Here is a 19,162-nt window from a genome sequence, read left to right as displayed (position 1 = left end):
GCTTTTAGTAATCATGTCGTTTTTAACACCTTTAGTTTGGGAGAGTTGCTCAGCTTCTTTTGTTTTTCTTGACTTTGAGACTATCAGACTTTAAGCCACTAGTTTTAGCTTCCGTTGATGATTATTTTTTAGTCTCTCATTTTTTGTATGTTTATTGGTTGGCATTTTACTGTACAAATGAACTTTTTATTTCTCCTTCAATTTGAGGTTACTGTTTCCTCATTATTAGATTCAAATTATGCATTTTTGTTAGAAATACCACCAAAGTAATGTTGTATCCTTCTAAGTGCATCATATCTGTTGGGATAGGATGTTATTTTGTCCCACTGTAGATGATAATAATTTTGGTTATTTGGTGGTGTCTGCCATGCTTCACTGAAGTTAAAACTTTGGATTTAATAACTTTGACACTTTTATCAGTGGATTTTTGCTACCTTTATGACCATGAATTTCTGAATATAAAAAATTAGAATTAACATATTGTCCCATACAAGCACCTTGACATTTGTCCAGGGATAAATTTGACAAATTCTGCGTTTCTGTTGATTCTTTTTTTCTCCTTGGGATCAGAACAATACAATGCCTTATCAAATGGAGTCTCTTTCAGAAGTGCTTTCAGAAACTTCCCATTGAACATAGAGATAGGTTTTCGGCTGATGACACAAATATTAGATCTTTTGTTATTGTCCCACAAATCCCTGAGGCTCATCATTTTTTTTTAGTCTAATTTCTTTAGATTGGGTAATTTCTACTGATTTGTCTTCAAGTTCATTTATTCATTATCATTACTCTGTCATCACTTTTCTATTATTGATCCCATTCAGTGAATTTGTTGTTTCTGTTACTGTATTTCTAGTTCTAAAATTTCCAGTTAGTTCCTCCTTATGTTTCTGTTTCTTTGCTAAAACTTTCTATTGGGAAGTTTGTTTCAAGTGTGTTTATAATTGTTCACTGAAGTGTTTTATGATGCTTTAAAATCCTTGTCAGATAATTCCACAACTGATATCTTTGTACTGGTGTCTGTTAATTGTTTTTTCTCATTCAGGTTGAGACTTTCTTGGTTCTTGGAATGATGAATGATTTTAGTTTTATTATTATTGTATTCTAGACATTTTGGATAGTATGCTGTGAAACTTTGGATCTTATTTAAATCTATTTTAGCAGGCCTCCTCTGACACTGCACCAGGCAGGGGAAGTGCAGCTGCCTCATTACTACAAAGTGGGGCTGGAAGATTGGACTCCCCTCCCCACTTGATCTCTACCAGCCTCTGTTGACTACCATGGTGAAGAGGGGAGGGTACCTCTTACCTCAAGGTGGTAGTAGAAGTTCAGACTTGCCATTCAGTCCTTGCTGACACTCTAGAGAGGGGAAGGGGCACCTTTGTTACTGCTGGCAGAGGTAGAATTCTAGTCTCCCTACTTGGTTCCACTGATGTGGATGAGGAGGAGTGGATTCCATGGTGTTTGGCTGTAGTAGGGCAGTAACAGTAAAAAATGTTTTTGCTTCCTAGTCTGCACCTTTCCCAATCCTTTCACTAGAGAGAACTGGCTTTTCTTGTTGGTTTTCTGAGTGGTGTTTTGTTTTTATTTTTATTTTTTTGCCTGTGCTCATTGGTACTTCTGGGTTGCAGGCTTCTCTGTTGCCTGGTCTAAGATACGTAAGAAGCAAAAGGAAAACCCAGGGAACTCACTGTGTTGTTGTTCTTCAAATTCTGTGGTTGCTATTCAAATTCACTTTCTCTCCACCTTTCAGAGTCTTTTGACGTTTTTAATATATTGCACTTAGGAATTTTAGCTGTGTTTAGTGGACTAGGAAGAAATGTATCTTATTTTACATGGAACTGGGTAGAAATGGTTTAAAATTAAGGTAGTCCATTAAGAACTTACTTTAAATGAAATGCTCAAGAATATTTTATTCTTAAAAATATTTTACCACCATATTTTCTAAGTCACTAAGATGTACATAAGGTTAAGTAAATTCTTTGTTATAGCTATATATTCATGTGTAAAAGTCTATTTATTTCTTTATTCTTTTAGGATTATGTACTGAAGGACTGTACCGTGTTAGTGGGAACAAAACTGATCAAGACAATATTCAGAAGCAGTTTGATCAAGGTAAGAAGATAATTATAGATATATTTATATATATATTTGATCAAGGTAAGATAATTATAGAAGATAAAATAAAATCATTGTTTTATTATTTCCCTCATTGAAATTTCATATGAAAACCTCCTAAGAATATGGATGTTTAGGGGAGAAAGTTTTGAAGTAGTATTGGAAGTATTTAATGGAACAGATACCACAGTCAACAAATGGGAGAGCTATAAATCCATTACCAGAATTAGAGAAGCAATAAATTGAGTTATGATGCATCATCATCTTTGTATATCACAGATTGCACCTATTTAAAGTTGTGATTTAAAAGGTTTTTTTTTTCCTTCATGATACTGGGCCAACTAACCATTAGGAAGTTTCAAAAAGCTGAATTTCCTACTCAAATTAAAGGAAATCTGTATGAGATCAAAGGTTTAAATGCAAAAAATGAAAACTAAGTTCTAGGGAGAAAAACGAGTGAATATATTTATAATCTTGGAGTAGGGAGAGGCCTAAACTTGACATGAAACCTAGAAAGCATGAACCAGATGATAAACTAGACTGCCTAAAAATGTAAAACTTCTGTATGAAATAGTGTATAAAGCAAACAGAATCAGGGGACAAACTGTAAACTTGGTGTGGCTGTGGAATTTCTTTGCTAGATTAAGCAATTCATATCAGAAGAAAGCAACCAACAAATATATGAAAATATGCTCAACCTCTGTCAGTTATAAAGAAATAAAAATTAAAACAAAAAGGTTGTATTTATTTTATTATGTGAGTGGAAAGGATTGTTGGTAGAGTGTAGGCAAGCAGGTATGTTGTATGCTGTTGGTTATGGGTGCTTCAGGTAGCTTTGTTGGAGAAATTCTATTTGTAAATACTTATGTTAGAAAAGTCTTTGTGTAAGCATACCAAGATATTTATTGCAGCATTGTTTGTATTTTGTTTTAAAGGTAGGGGGACCAATCCTGTTGATAAGTAGAATACTAGATAGCTGTATAAAATAATGAAGATTATATGTGTTGAAATGGTAAAATGTTGAGTGGTAAATGGTAAAGTTGAGTGGTGGGTTGGGTGTTTGTGTGTGTGCCTTGCTTTGAAAGACTGGTATTTCATTATTGCATGATATTTCAAATACCATACATTATTGCATGGTATTTCATTTTAAAAAAATTGTTAGAAGAACTGTTTAGACTTTAGCAAATTGGTACAATTTCACTTCAGGTAATGAAGGAAGAGTAGTCGTCAGTACCAGGGCCTTTTGAATTAGAGTTTCTGGTTTTGTTTTCTGGTTCTGCCACTTACTGTCTTTGTGGCCTAGGGAGGTTAACCTTTCTAAATCTCAACTTTTTCATATCTAGAATGGGAGTGATAAGAGTAACTGAGGAATAATGAGATAAATGCATATAACGAGTTTTCTGTGCCAGGCACCATGTTAAATGTTCACTGGGTAGCTGTTATTACAAGGAATATAGCCTGCCTAAGGACCTAAGCTTTAGTACATAAAAGTTGTTATCATAACATCTTTATAATATTTTTAAATGAAATAAATCTGAATGTTCAGTAATAGAATATTATGTAAATTTTTATATCTGGGAGAATGTTTTGTAGCCATTAGAATTGTTTATGTAGGGCAGAATGTAAGGATTGGTGATTCTTAGTTAAGGATATATGTGAGTTCTTTGTATTTTTATTATTCTTGCAAATTTTCTGCAAGTTTGAAATTACAATGAAATGTTACCTGCCCCCTCAAAAAGTTTTTAAAAGTTGCTTGTGAAATTTTATTAACCTTGGATAATGCCTTAAAAATTAAATCCAATATAAAATCTATCTGTATATATATATATTTTTTTTTTAATGAGCAGAAAAGGGCTGAAAGGAAACATGCTAAAGTATAAACAGTGATTATCTCTTGGTTATGGGAGTAATTTTTTATTATAAATATTCATTGTATTTATAATAAGGAAAATATTACTTTTTTAATAGCAAATTAACCTTATGATATACCTTTAATATGTTACATTCTTATTTTTTAAGTCAGAACTTCACTGATAAGTGTTTAATGTGTTTTATATTAAAATTTTTTAAGTATAATTTCTCCACCAGGGAACTAGTAGATTTACACTGTAGATTACAATTTATATTGGCTTGCAGTATAATATTGTAGAAAAAACACACAAAAGTGGTCCTGCAATGTGAGAATAATAATGTATATTGAAACAATAAAATAGTGTTCGCCTTTTACCCCTTTTATGTCCAGTTAAGCATACTCCATGAGGTATAGTGATTTTGTTTTTTCTTCCAGTTTTATTGAGATAATAATTGACATACAGTACTGTATAAGGTGTACAACATAATGATTTGACTTATATATATCATGAAATGATTACCACAGCAAGTTTAGTGAACATCCATCATCCATCAAAACTTGAATTTATATGCATGATTCCTATCTTTTGTCTTTCTGCTTCCTTATGGCCTCTTTTAAATAGCTTATGTGAACAGAATGTTTCAAAAGAAGAGAGATGTCTCATATACTGACAAGCCTAATAGCATTTTTTTATTGTCACAGAAAATGCTTCTTACTTGGTTTTCTCTTTCCTTATCTATAGTTTGTCAGGCAAAATTATATTAAAACAATGGGGGAGGGATGAATCAGCCTGTGAAGAAAGGTGGTCCATGAGAAGACTTAAATGTCTTTGGATCTACAAGTATCCCTTTAACTTACTTCTCCTGTAATAAATTTAAATTTATTATAGTTTTTAATTTTTATTTTTGTCTTATAGATCATAATATCAGTCTAGTATCAATGGAAGTAACAGTAAATGCTGTAGCTGGAGCTCTTAAAGCTTTCTTTGCAGATCTACCAGATCCTTTAATTCCATATTCTCTTCATCCAGAGCTATTGGAAGCAGCAAGTAAGTAAAAGCCTCCTTTTTTTTTTTTTTTGAGAGGGATGATGATAGTGGGGTTTGTACATTGATTGCTTTGTGTTAAAATCAGTCATGCACTAGAATATGTAGCTAATAAAAATTCAGCTTCTAGAACTGTTTATTAAAGCTCTTTCCCTTTAAATAAATAGTTTTATCTAGGCTCCCAGATGACTAGGTGCTCTTAGAAGTTAGATCATTATACTAGAAGTTTGAGATTTGTGTTTTTAATTCAAACTCAAAGGCATTGTAAGAAAAAGAAATTAAGTCTTGGGCTTCCCTGCTGGCGCAGTGGTTGAGAGTCCGCCTGCCGATGCAGGGGACACGGGTTCGTGCCCCGGTCCGGGAAGATCCCACATGCTGCGGAGCGGCTGGGCCCGTGAGCCATGGCTGCTGAGCCTGCGCGTCCAGAGCCTGTGCTCCGCAACGGGAGAGGCCACAACAGTGAGAGGCCCACCTACTGCAAAAAAAAAAAAAAGAAAAAAAGAAATTAAGTCTTCAAATGAATGTATCTGTAATGTACTTTAGTAACATATTAACCTGTGTATGGTCTGTACACATGTGTATATAAATATTTTTTAAGTCAAAGAAATTAACTTTGGCCTCATGTCTTAATTCAGTTTTTGAAAAAGACAGACAGGAAAATGGGTACTCATTCAGTATTGATTCCTACTTGGCATCATCATTCATCCAGATGTTTCTATGAATCAAATACTCATTTGTTATCTGGAAAATGAGACCAAAGGTCTATTTGAGTATCAGGTAACCTAGTGCTTAATCCACATTGTGTTCTCAATGGCTAAATTTAATGTAGTTTCTAAATATTTCTCTTTAATATTTCCTTTTGATTACAAGTCTTCAAGCTCTGTAGCATGAGAGTACTTATAATACTTATTGTTAAAGTTCTCAGTTAATTTTCTTTTCATTGAAATCCACTTCAGTATATTGTCATAAGATGCAGTTGCCTTATACATTCTCTCATACGAAAACTAGGAAAATAGTCCAGTTGATAGCTTAGATTTTCTTACGTTTTGGCCATGAACAATAGCCTCAGAACTTCCCTACTTAGGAAATATTGAGGGCTGATTTAGAAGTAATATGTGGCAAATGAGAAATTTGTTAGTACTTAGTGTACTACCATGAGTTGGTTGGCAGACTGGCCTCCTCCAGAGGAATCCATTGTTATTTTAGAAGAATGAACTGAATGAGGAAGAGCAGAGCAGTAAGGCACTCTGTCCTCTCCCATTTACAGCAGAGCCACATTTCAGTTATCCTGTTTCATAATTTGTGTAAATTTGGAAAGTAACTGAGCTAAATGCTTGTACTGCTTGTGCTACTTGTGAAGAACAATGTTTTATAAGCTAAGTGGATTATAAATAAGTATAATGCTTTAAATCAGGTGTTGGCAAACTGGCCTGTGGGCCAAATTTAGCGTGCCATCAGTTTTCAGAAGGCTTGCAAGCTAAGAATGTTTTTTTACATTTTTAAATGGTTGAAAAAATATTAAAAGAAAATTTTATGAAATACTAAAATTATATGAATTCAGATTTTTAAAGTTCTGTTGGATCACAGTCACTCTAGTTACATATTGTTTGTGGCCGCTTTTGTACCACTGCAGAGTTGAGTAGTTTCACCCACAAAGCCTAAAATACTTACTATCTGTAGCATGAATATTAAGAGCCTAACAGATTTGTAAGTAATTAGTTAATTCTAAATCAGTATCTAGTTATATAAGTTGCTTAGAGAAATTACTAATATACCATTTCCTATTTTGCCACCCCCAGGTTACTTTGATCTTCAGTTATTAGCTTTACTTGTGAAAAGGCTATTGTAAATAGATGGTAGTCTGTTTATTAGCAGGCTCTTTACAACATTTTCTTTGTTTTTGTTTCCGTCTCCTGATATGCTTTATATACATTCTTGATTGTCTCATACAATAAGCATAGCAGGAAGCTTTATCAATATTTTTTAATGTTTGTGTTTCACACAAATTCCTCGCTACTTTAATTTTACAGAAATCCCGGATAAAACAGAACGTCTTCATGCACTGAAAGAAATTGTTAAGAAATTTCATCCTGTTAACTATGATGTATTCAGATATGTAATAACACATCTAAACAGGTATTTTTATTTTTCGTTTTTGCAAATAAAATGCACTACGGATTTCAAACACGTAACTTTATAAATTGGGTGATCATAGAATAGAGAAAGAGAGACTAATTTAAACATGCAGTTCAATTTTGGTTCTCTAAATTAGTTTTTCTGTATTTTTAAAATAGATTTTTCATCAACTTGTTTAAAGAAAGGTATATGACCCTTTTAGTATCTAACATGATTATATAAATAATAAGTGTGGTGAGTACTTTTTTTTTGTCACTGCTGTTCTTTAACAATTCTCTTCTATAGAATCTTAGAATTTTAGTTATGAAATGACACTTAGATAATTAACCAGATCAACCTATTTGAAGTTGGAAAGGTTGAGGTTTAAAGAGAGAAATCATATGCTCAAGTGACACATCTTATAACTAGAATCCAAGTTTTATTAAGTGGTTTAATTGCCTCTTCTTTTGTACTGTGTCTCTTTTGTGTATCTTGCTTGTTTTGTTTGGATATTCTTCATAGTGAAATTTTATTAGAAACTTGAATTCATATTACTATCCACCTTGACTGTGACTGAAATGCAGGACATTAATCCTATATCAAAAGCCTTAAATATGTTAAGCTTCAAGTTTATACTTTTTTCTATAAAGATACTCTTCCCAACACCATTTCTTAAATGAAAGGCAATATTAATATTGTATAATAGCGTAAAGCTCAAGACTGTGGAATTAAATAGGCTTGGCTTTGAAACATTTTTAGTTCTGTGGCTTTGGACAAATACTTCACCCTGCCTAAGTCTTGATTTTTCTCAACTATAAGAATGAGAAGAATAATAGCTCACAAAGTTGTTATTGAGACTGAATAGAATTATTAATATTTGTACTACATTTTTCAAAAGTCTACTCTTCACAGTATTTTCTACTAACATTTTAACGAACTGAGGTTTGGTTTTTTTTAACTAATAATGTCAGTGTCCAAAACAAATACATTTCAGTCTATACCTCTTAAAAGAGAGTATTAAGCAGTGTTTAAAGTTTTTTTGTTGTTATCAATGTAGCATAAAATTATATTAGCACTTCTGGTAACTCTTCTCTGGGGTCTCCGTCTGTGAGAAAATACCAACACACATAGTATTGCAGTATAATTAGTGGAATTTCCTCTTTTGAAAATTACCATGCAACGTGGTTCATGATTTAACAGATGTGTACAGGGCACTACAGGAGACCTTACCCAATATGGAATGTAGGGATGGTATATGAACATATTATTGTATTGCCTGATTAAAGTGCTGAAACAAGAATTGGACTTTATTAAAAACAATAGGGAAAAGAGACAAAGGGAAGAGCATATGCAAAGAATCACAGTGCTAGCCCACCATCAATGTTATATTAAGACACTTAACTGTGTTTGACTCCAGTGATACAACAGTTAATGACAGGCATATTTGGCATGTTGAGGAACAGCAAAAAGGCCTGTGTGGTTTGAGCAGAGTGAAGGATAGGGCAGTACTACCCAGAGTTTAGCCTATTGATTAGTTTTAGTCCTCAAAATATTTTACTGACAAGGAGGTTGCTTTCATGTCTATCACTAAGTGCACTGTTGAGTTCAGCTGACATTTATGGGGGGTGGGGTGGGGAGCAAGACTTTGTCAATGAAACACGCATTGCATGATTGTTACTCTGAATGGTATGGGGAGCCACTAGAGAGTAGAACAGAGAAATAGTATCATCAGACTTAAATTTTAGAACAAACACTCAACTATTGATTATAATGGATGTACTCTTTGTGACAGGTACTCTTGTAAACCCTATACAGACATAGCAGTAAATAAAATAATCACATTTCATGGAACTTTACATTCCAGTATAGGAAATAAATGATAAATATATATTGGGTGATTGACAGATTGCAAAAATTAATCCATGGAGCTGTTCTTTGGATGTATTTTCTCTCACCTTCCATATTCAGTGAGTTATTGTGTCAAATTAGTTTTTTCTCCTGATTAGTTTTCCTTTTCATTCCTCTGCCACTGCTTTAGTTTAAATTTTATCATTTCTCATTTAGGAAACTCTAGTTAGTCATTGAGCTCTCTCTCTGCCTATTTTTCTTCTTGATTCTCCCTTGATCCTGATGCCAGAATGATCTTTCTAAAAGTTCTTTGTGTAAAGATCACTTACATCCTAAAGGAAAAAAATCTGAATTGTTTATCATTAAGTGGCCTAGTTCTAACTTACTCTGTTAAATCTCCTTTCCTTTTCCACCGTGCAACACCAAGTGCCACTGTATTAAACTAATAGGACTTAACCGAAAGTATCAATTTGTGCCTGGTCCCTTATCACATCTTAACATGACTGCCTCAGTCTTTCTCAAAATTCAGTCCTCAAAGCAGCAGCATCAGCATCACCTGGGAACTTGTTAGGAATGCAAATTATCAGGCCCCACCCCAGACATACTTATCAATCTGTTTTAACAGGCCCTCCAGGAAGTTCTGATACACACTGAGAATCTGTTTGTTTGCTTTTTTATCGAAGTATGGTTGATTTACAATGTCATGTTAGTTTTCAGGTGTACAGCAAAGTGATTCAGTTATATATATTCTTTTTTTAGATTCTTTCCATTATAGGTTATTAAAAGCTATTGAATATAGTTCCTGTGCTATACAGTATTGCTTATCTATTTTATATATAGTAGTGTTTATCTGTTAATCCCAAACTCCTCATTTATCCCCCACACACCCTTTCACTTTTGGTAACCATAGGTTTGTTTTTTGTGTCTGTGAGAATCTGTTTCTGTTTTGTAAATAAGTTAATTTGTATCATTTTTTTTTTTTAGATTCCACATATAAGTGATATCATATGGTATTTATCTTTCTCTTTCTGCCTTACTTTGCTTAACATGATAATCTCTAGGTCCATCCATGTAGCTGCAAATGGCATTATTTCATTCTTTCTTGTGGCTGAGCAATATACCATTGTGTGTGTGTGTGTGTATATCTATCTATCTATCTATCTATCTATCTCTCTATATATATATACATACATACACACCATATCTTCCATGTCTTAGCTATTGTAAGTAGTGCTGCTGTGAACATTGGGGTGCATATATCATTTCAAATTAGAGCTTTCATCTTTTCTGGATATATGCCCAGGAGTGGGATTGCTGGATCATATGGCAACTCTATTTTTAGTTTTTTAAGAAACCACCATACTGTTCTCCATAGTGGCTGCACCAATTTACATTCCCAACAACAGTGTAGGAGGGTTCCCTTTTCTCCACAGCCTCTACAGCATTTATTATTTGTAGACTTTTTGATGGTGGCCGTTCTGAGCAGTTTGTGATGGTATCTCGTTATAGTTTTGATTTGCATTTCTCTAATAACTAGTGATGTTGAATATCTTTTCATGTGCTTCTTGGCCATCTGTATGTCTTCTTTGGAGAAATGTCTATGTAGGTCTTCTGCCCAGTTTTTGATTAGGTTGTTTGTTTTTTGATACTGAGCTGTTTGTGTATTCGGAAATTAACCCCTTGTCAGTCACATCCTTTGCAAATATTTTCTCTCCATAGGTTGTCTTTTCATTTTGTTTATGGTTTCCTTTGCTATGCAAAAGCTTGTAAGTTTGATTTGGTCCCAGTTGTTTATTTTTGCTTTTATTTCTGTTGCCTTAGGAGACTGACCTGAGAACACATTGCTGCGATTTATGTCAGAGAATGTTTTCCCTATGTTTGTTAGGGGTTTTATGGTGTCATGTCTTATATTTAAATTTTTAAGCCATTTCGAATTTATTTTTGTATACGATGTGAGAGAGTGTTCTAACTTCATTGATTTACATACTGCTGTCCAACTTTTCCAACATCATTTGCTGAAGAGACTGTCTTTTCTCCATTGTATATTCTTGCCTCCTTTGTCAAAGATTAATTGACCATAGGTGTGTGGGTTTGTTTCTGGGCTCTCTCTTGTGTTCCAGTGATCCATATGTCTGATTTTGTGCCAGTACCGCTCTGTTTTGATTACTATAGCTTTGTAGTATCTGAGAACCACGGTTTTGACTAAATTACTCTTTCTTCCTACTGTTTTACTAACACCCATCACCCTTGGCTCAACTCAAACATTACCTCTTCAAGGACCCTGACCACCCTCATCTAACTGATTTGCTACCTTTCCTTTGTACTTTTTGACTCAACAATTAGATTTGATGCCCATATTCATGTCTTTCAAATCTATGGGTATTTTCAGAACCTATACTTGACTACCACATAGACACACCTGACTGGGCCCCTCTATACACTATATTTTAACAGAGGTTGACTTTATTCTGAATATTCTAATTTAGTTTCTTAACAAATAGTAATAACTTTTACCACAGAACACATGTTTTTAGAGCACTTATTTTGCCTCAGATGAGCAACTCCTGTGTTTGGGGGTGTGGGTCCTTTGGTTTAGATTTTTAATTTTTTGATATACAAATTCAAATAAAAAATTTTCCTGCTACCTTGCATATTGGGCTGTTTCTTCATGTGTGAATGAGAGGATTGGATAAAATACCTAAACTTTCCTCCCAATTTAATAATTTTGAGTTAAAATTCAAGATTTGCTTCTTATGTTTCTTGTTTATTACAGACAATGGTAGCAGTGCTTGCTCACATATTTAAAAGACTGGATGCAAAATAGTTAACATATGGTCGTTTGTAAATTATTTATTGTCAGATCAAAAGAATTTTAAGGTAGAATTTGCTCTGTGAACTGTTGTCATTGAAATTAAATTTGTAACGATGTACAAGGTAGTTAATGATTAAAAAGATTGTTTTTTGGAATACTAGAAACTTGAGTTTTTTGAAAGTTGAAAAGTCTCCCGGTTGGAGGATATGATAGTTTTTCCAAAGTAAAAACCATCTTTGGTTCTCATAAGGAATGGATTTTACTGCTTTTTTCTGTTATTAGAATGTAGTTGAACATGGAATGCACAAGCAGGAAAATGTTTTAAATTTGAAGTTAAGATTTTTAAAAAAGGTAAAACCAAATCATCTGAAATAATTATCCAGCTCTCAGATTCTTTAATTGCAATGAGTTTTGACTGGTTTCTAATTTTTTTTTTCCTATCATAATTTCAGGGTCAGTCAGCATAATAAAGTCAACCTAATGACAGCAGACAACTTATCCATCTGTTTTTGGCCAACTTTGATGAGACCTGATTTTGAAAATCGAGAGTTTCTGTCTACCACCAAGATCCATCAATCTGTTGTTGAAACATTCATTCAACAGTGTCAGTTTTTCTTTTACAATGGAGAAATTGTGGAAACTGCGAACACTGTGGCTCCTCCACCACCTTCAAACCCAGGACAGTTGGTGGAACCAATGGTACCGCTTCAGTTACCACCACCATTGCAACCTCAGCTGATACAACCACAGTTACAGACGGATCCTCTTGGTATTATATAAGTAGGAAGTGATTGCAGACAGCCTGAAATTGGACAAAAGCAAATCTAGGCATGCATGTTTCAGGGTTCAGTAGTATACTTCATGTTTCTTACAGATAATTCACATTCAAAATAATGAAACATTTTCTCTTTGAACTATATGGTATTCCTTATTCATTTACATTACAAATCTAAGACCATGTGATAAGCATGACTGGAGAGGTTTAATTTTTATAAACAAAAATAGCTATAAAATACAAAGCTGCTGTTGCATGCAACCTTATTGCAATCAGTATATCATTCCTGTGGCATTTTCTGTCACATTATATTGTGAATAAAATTTTTCTATAGAAATTAAATGATTTAAAAACTCACGTATATGAAACATTTAATGCTTTCCAGCCTGCTTTATGGCTGGTTTTGTTATTTGATGTGCTAATTTGAGCAACTTAATTTACTTTTATCAGTCTGTATAGATAACTAAAAGCCCAGTTAAGTATTTTATAATTTCAGGCTACTTATGCCATGCTTGGGATGTTGTTTGAAAGAAAGAAAAGTACACTTAACATATTTCTGCACCTTCATCTTCTAAGTAAACCTGTGGATGATCTGATGGGGGTAAATGGATATATTTCTTGTACACACATACCAAGGACATGCTTGTGGCTAAAGTGAGTTGATAATGTTGTGCAAAGGATAGTTGTCACCAACTCATTTCTTTATAGTCCATGATGAAACAAACATCTTGTATACTGTTAATTCTGTAAACAGATGCATGTTCAAAAGATCTATTATGGTCTTGTAATCTTAATCTAATATATTTTAGATATTTTAATTTTTTCCCTCTTGGGAAATACATTTAGTATAGTGTAGAAAATACTTCATGACATTTTCATATAAGGTTATATAACTTTTCATACATAAACATGAAATTTGTTGTAGAAAATTCTTTAAACCAAACATTTTAATCTAGGACTTCAATTTAAATCTGTCCCTTGAATCTATTTTTATGTGGCCCTTAAAAACATATCCAAAAATCCATTGCTAATATAGCAATAAAAATACTTTGGGTACTGACAGCCTCTTTGGAGTATGTATATATAAAGTTGCATACTTGTATTCATATTCTTTTCTGTGATATGTTGTACTAAAATCCAAAGTGGCTTTTGCACCATTTTTTAAACCAATTTTTTCCTTTGATGTTGGTACCAGATTTGCTGTAAATGACTGCTGCTTTGGAGGTTAAACATTTCTTTAGTGAAGTTACAACCAGAACACGAAATTATGGATAAAATTTTCAGAATAAGTGGCATAGGTAAATTTTGTTAGGCTTTATTCAAAATTTGTTCATTATCAAACCATGCCGGTTTTTTTCCCAGAAAGGGAAAAAATGGTTTTTTTGTTGCTAGGTTATATTTTGTGTAGTAAAGAAAAAATTCTTTGGTCCACATTGTAATCTTCATACTGCAATTTTAAGGTTGTCTTATGTGTACTGTAGTAAATAGATGATTTTGAGATTTGAGGCTCCTAAGAGTTTGATTTACTCCATTTTTTCCTAAAATAAATATTGTCTTTCCCAACTGTTATGTCCTAGGTATTGTACTTCTAATTTTAACTTCAGAATCAAGATGTTGACATGAACCAGGCTGCTGTTGAAGTACATGTATATTATAAATTATCTTATTTGTGTTATACTCTTACATGTTATTATCTTTTCTAAGAAAACAAAGTCCCTATTATTCCTATTGCAAAGCACACAGGAATTAAGAAAGTACAGTAATTTTTAAAAAGAAAAATCTGGTAAATGTAGTATTCTTAACTTGTTCTATATTACTTATACCTATTGTCTATATAGCTTTAATTTATAGCTGTCAGTTTAACATCGGCATGTCTGGCAAAGAAAATTAAACTTTAAGAGTTTTATAAACTGTTTCTAGGTTGCTAAAGAATTTATTTTTCTACTATATATGGTATAGACAAAGCTCAAAACTATGTACAGGAAAAAAGCCTGACTATTTCTTTTGGAAGTAGGCTGAAAAGAGAATTTTCAGAACTGTTCATGTCTTCAGTTCATTTGGTCATAACTTTGCTATTGTAATATGTGAATCCCAGTTTATTTAAGCTATTCTCTTTTATACTGTGTTAATTTAACTTTCATGTGCATTTAGTACAACTTTTGTTATTGAAACTAGCATTTACCATTTTCCACATTTACTACCTTACACCTTCCCAAAAATTTATCTCCACTTTTCTATGCATTCTATAATTGATTTGAAAAGCTTCATAGTGGGTCATTTAAAATTCTACTTTTGGTTCACTTAACAGATAGGTTACAGTTAATTGAAAATTAAAATACGGTTTAAAGCTCAGTCTGTTACACTGAATTGATTGCGTTTGTTTTTGCCAAGGGTTTAGATATGTTTTTAAATATTAGAAAAATAATGCTAAAAACAATAATATGATTAAACTTTTTTCTGGTAAGTTACTGGAAGGTTTCACTGTTTAGGGAACTATCATATATGAAACTTCTTAAAGGATGAAAAGAATATTAGGTAGTCTCGTAATTATGCGTAAACATTAAGGCATTATATTTTACAGTTTTAAATAAAATTCCATCTACACACATGTTGCCATCGTTTCATTTAAGCTTCAGTGCTTGTAATTATTACAGTATTGTACTTAACAGTATCTAGATTAGCAGTATAAAGAAGCGTAGTGGAATTCTCAAATTTTCAGTAGATTTATGGGAAGTCAAATTCTATTCAACAAACACTTATTAGGATATACAATTAATTTTAGAACAAAATTCCAGGCACAACATATTTTCATTTGAAATGGTATTTGTTAGTAGTGCTTATTTTTTCCAACATTTACAATGTAAATAATGTAGGTAGCAGCAATCTAACTTAGCCAAAAAGCAGCTTTTATTTTCCATACTGTATGTAAATAATGTAGACTTTTTTTTTTGAGGTACTGCAATTTAATTTCTAATATCTCTTAGATAGGAACAAAAAGGAACAATTGGAATAAGAACTTAGGCCTTAGCTTCCATGTGATTTTTAGTTTTTTATACAGTAATAATTGTGATGCTATTTGTCAACTGGATATAAATATATATATATAATTTTAAAAAGTCAAAAGTGCTTTGTTTCTTCGTTTATAATTAATGTAATTTTGTGCTTCACCAACAGGATGCTGCAGTAAATTAAATATCAGTGAAGCTTCTTCTGTATGAAGAATGCTGTGAATAAAACATTAAGAAGCTGTGTAATTTTAAGTTATAGTTGCCTCTAATTTTACCATTTTATTGGTAAAAATCAACTAATATTTTTTCATAAAATAGGAAAATGTTTTTAAAATTGTGATGAAAATTTTATTAGGGAAGTGTATTATTGAGCTTTTACTGTACCCATGAGAGGAGATCTAAAATTTATTCTGGATGTATACATACAGATGAAAATTAATTTTTAAATGTTTAGGAAAACAGGATTGCACAGATTTCTAAGACTCAAATGTTACCTGGAATTTCGAGCTGTGGCTAGACATATTTTGAGCCACTGAAAATTTTTTGAAGGCTATTCTAGTTTATAACAGAGGTGCTAACATTGAACAACAATATTTTTATTTTCTTCATGGTTTATGAATATTAGGTCAAACTTCTATAGGTATATGTTGTCAGATTCTATGGATCTGGTGAGGTCAGTTTGACCTGAATCATTTTATTTGTTTATCTTGAGTTTAATCCTTTTAATTAAGTTCCTTAATTCTTAGGCTGAACAATTTCTGATTTGTTCCAGAACTTTATGGGACACTTAAAATTTTTTATTGTGTCTGAACTGTTAAAGTTCTTAGCATTTTCAATTTATCAAATGTCTGAAAATAAAATTTTCTAAGGTTTAATAAGGGAAGGAACTACTCTTCAAAATTGATTTGTTATGGTAGGATCTGTGTGTAGTTGAGAAGACTGTACAAGCATGAATGACATCTCATATCCAATATCCAGTCGTTAGATGTGATCCAAGTACCATGATCTTTTTAAAGCAGTTAAAAATCTACTAACTAAGGAACTTTGGGAATATCCACTATTCAGTTGGTCCTCATCATCATCCTATAAGCATGAGGCCATTTTTTTTTTCCCTTACAATATTAGTTTTAACTCTTGGGGTGTGTTTGGGGGGTGGCGCTGGGTGGGAAGGATCCACAGTTCTCACATTGTTTAAGTCTTAAAATGTTCAATATTAGTCTGTAGAAATTTTGCAGGCAGTAGGAATGATTTTGAAAAGCTAATCAATGGTAGTCAAAGGTAGGATTTCAGTTATAACTAAGTTTAATGTATAAAATTATAAACCTTGAAATTAATGCAGTGCTGGCAGTTCTGGTTTAGTTATTTTTTACTCATCATTAGAAGAGTGCCAAGACCTGCAGTATACGCACTTCTGCTGTAAGTAGTTGTCAAGGAATTTGTACTTTAGAAACGACCTAATACTTGTTTATTCCCACAGTATAGTTTTTCTATTCAGCTTTATTTGCCTCATAAAATTTATTCATAAATTTATTATGAACTATTTAATAATGGCTTTCTTGTTCTAATAGTTTATCTGATACTTAGTTAAGATTCCCTTAGTGTTAAAACCTATTTTTTCAAATTTCTGTTTTGTGTTAAATCTTATTCCAGCACAAGTGATGTTGGATTAGCAATTGATGTATTTACTAATTGCTTTACTAATTCATCAAACTTAGTTTTAGTTATGTATCTGTACTCACCAGATCATTTTCTTTTTTTTCTGTTATCTATTTTATACATAGTATCAATAATGTATATATTATTTATATACACACACACACACAGATCATTTTCTTATGACCTTGAACTAAATGTTCTGTCCTAACTATTTAGTATTTTTTAGGTCCTTACCAGTTTTTTTTTTTTTTTTTTTTTTTTTTTCGGTATGCGGGCCTTTCACTGTTGTGGCCTCTCAGGCCACAGGCTCCGGAAGCGCAGGCTCAGCGGCCATGTCTGACGGGCCTAGCCACTCCGCGGCATGTGGGATCTTCCTGGACCGGGGCACAAACCCGTGTCCCCTGCATCGGCAGGCAGACTCTCAACCACTGCGCCACCAGGGAAGCCCCCCCCCTTACCAGTTTTTAAACTATCTTATCAGTTTCAAATTTGGAGCTCTTAGTTTCCCTTATCTCTAGATTCTTGGTATTTCATTTTATCCAAATAAATGTCTTTGTAGGCTTAGTTGCTCCACGGCATGTGGTATCTTCCCGGACCAGGGCTTGAAACGTGTCCTCTGCATTGGCAGGCGGATTCTTAATCACTGCGTCACCAGGCAAGTCCCTATCCAATTCTTTATTGCAAAATGACTTGTAAGTTACTTTAAAATCCACTTAGATAATTATGATCATGGTGAACAAACTTTTTGGTGAAAGGACAGACAGTAGATGTCTTAGACTTTGTAGGTCATGCAGTCTCTGGCACTACTCAACTCTGCTGTGGTGCAAAAATAACCAGAACAATATAGAAATAAATTAACACGACTGCATTCTAATAAAACTGTGTTTATAAAAAAAAAAAAGGCAGCAGGCTGGATTTGGTCCACAGAGCTGAGTTGATTGATCCCTGCCTCAGATGGTTAGTAGAATTAGGATCTTCCAAGTTTTATCCATGTGGAATAATGTATGATAGAGTAACACAAAGTAATGTAGGTCAAAGTAAAATTTTATGAAGGATGATGACAGTTGCCCGCTGTTCATGCTGCCTTTTTTCCCAAAGGGGATCATCTTTTTTTAGTTGTAAGTAATGAGAGCTATGTGGAATAGTTTTTTGAAAGATCATAATAAATTATTAAAACGTTGCATCTAGAAGGTAGGAATGATGATATAATTTTATACATCAGAACTGAATTGCTTTCATAGCTTTATTTCTCTTCTTAAGGATAACTTAAAGTAATATTTTTGAGGGCAGTAATTGCCATCTCCACACACTATATATTAATCATGATCATATAATAAGTATGTCAATAAGTTGTATAGGTTAATGAAGTGGTTAATATCTTTAAAGTGCTAACCCTAAAATAAAATCATGTCCATAATGGATCTAGAAGTATGTGACCATCATTTAATGGATCATCTCTTCAAACTGTAGGTCTCTACTTCTGAAATCTTTTTGGTTGTTTTTAGTCTATATTTAAGTGCTATATGAAGCTTATAATGGCAAATCCTAATAGATTCATACTTAAGTTCAAACAAGTTCCTTCAGGTAAAAATAACCTTTCTCAAGTTTTAAGAATGTGCTGGCCTTTGAGTGTTTTTCTGTTTATAGCAATGGTTTCCATACATCAGAATCACTTGTGGGAGCTTTTTAAGAATCAGGCTATCCAGAAGCTAGCCAACTATACAAATCTCTGAAGTGCAAGTGTAACAGATTTATTCCCAGTCATGTGCTTTTGTATTCCATCTAGGGAGGACAAAATGGAGTTTCCAGAAGAAAAATTTCATATGTTAAGGGTTAATTACATAGAAAAAGCCTTGGTATTCAAATTTAAACTCATAACTATATCATGTAGGCTTGATAGTTACTGAGCAATTTTATAACCATCCATTGTAAT

At 32.9% G+C, this 19,162-nt stretch overlaps 1 protein-coding gene across 3 annotated transcripts in view; it reads left to right on the top strand.

The window, feature by feature from the left end:
• ARHGAP5 (Rho GTPase activating protein 5) overlaps positions 1-15,171 on the top strand; it is a 72,975-nt gene extending 57,804 nt beyond the window's left edge. For 2 of the 3 annotated variants that reach the window (XM_019924052.3, XM_019924051.3), the window contains exons 4-7: positions 2,038-2,115; positions 4,887-5,018; positions 7,046-7,151; positions 12,243-15,171. In XM_019924052.3, coding sequence (XP_019779611.1) covers positions 2,038-2,115; positions 4,887-5,018; positions 7,046-7,151; positions 12,243-12,570 — 644 coding nt within the window. In that variant the 3' untranslated portion in view covers positions 12,571-15,171. Of the gene's footprint in view, positions 1-2,037; positions 2,116-4,886; positions 5,019-7,045; positions 7,152-12,242 lie in introns of those variants that run through there. The other variant, XR_012330004.1, reaches the window with a different exon arrangement.
• The last annotated feature ends 3,991 nt before the right edge of the window (positions 15,172-19,162 follow it).

The sequence above is a fragment of the Tursiops truncatus genome, chromosome 2 (genome assembly GCF_011762595.2).
Source record: "Tursiops truncatus isolate mTurTru1 chromosome 2, mTurTru1.mat.Y, whole genome shotgun sequence".
Lineage (NCBI taxonomy): Eukaryota > Metazoa > Chordata > Mammalia > Artiodactyla > Delphinidae > Tursiops > Tursiops truncatus.
This window is presented reverse-complemented; position numbering and strand designations above follow the sequence as displayed.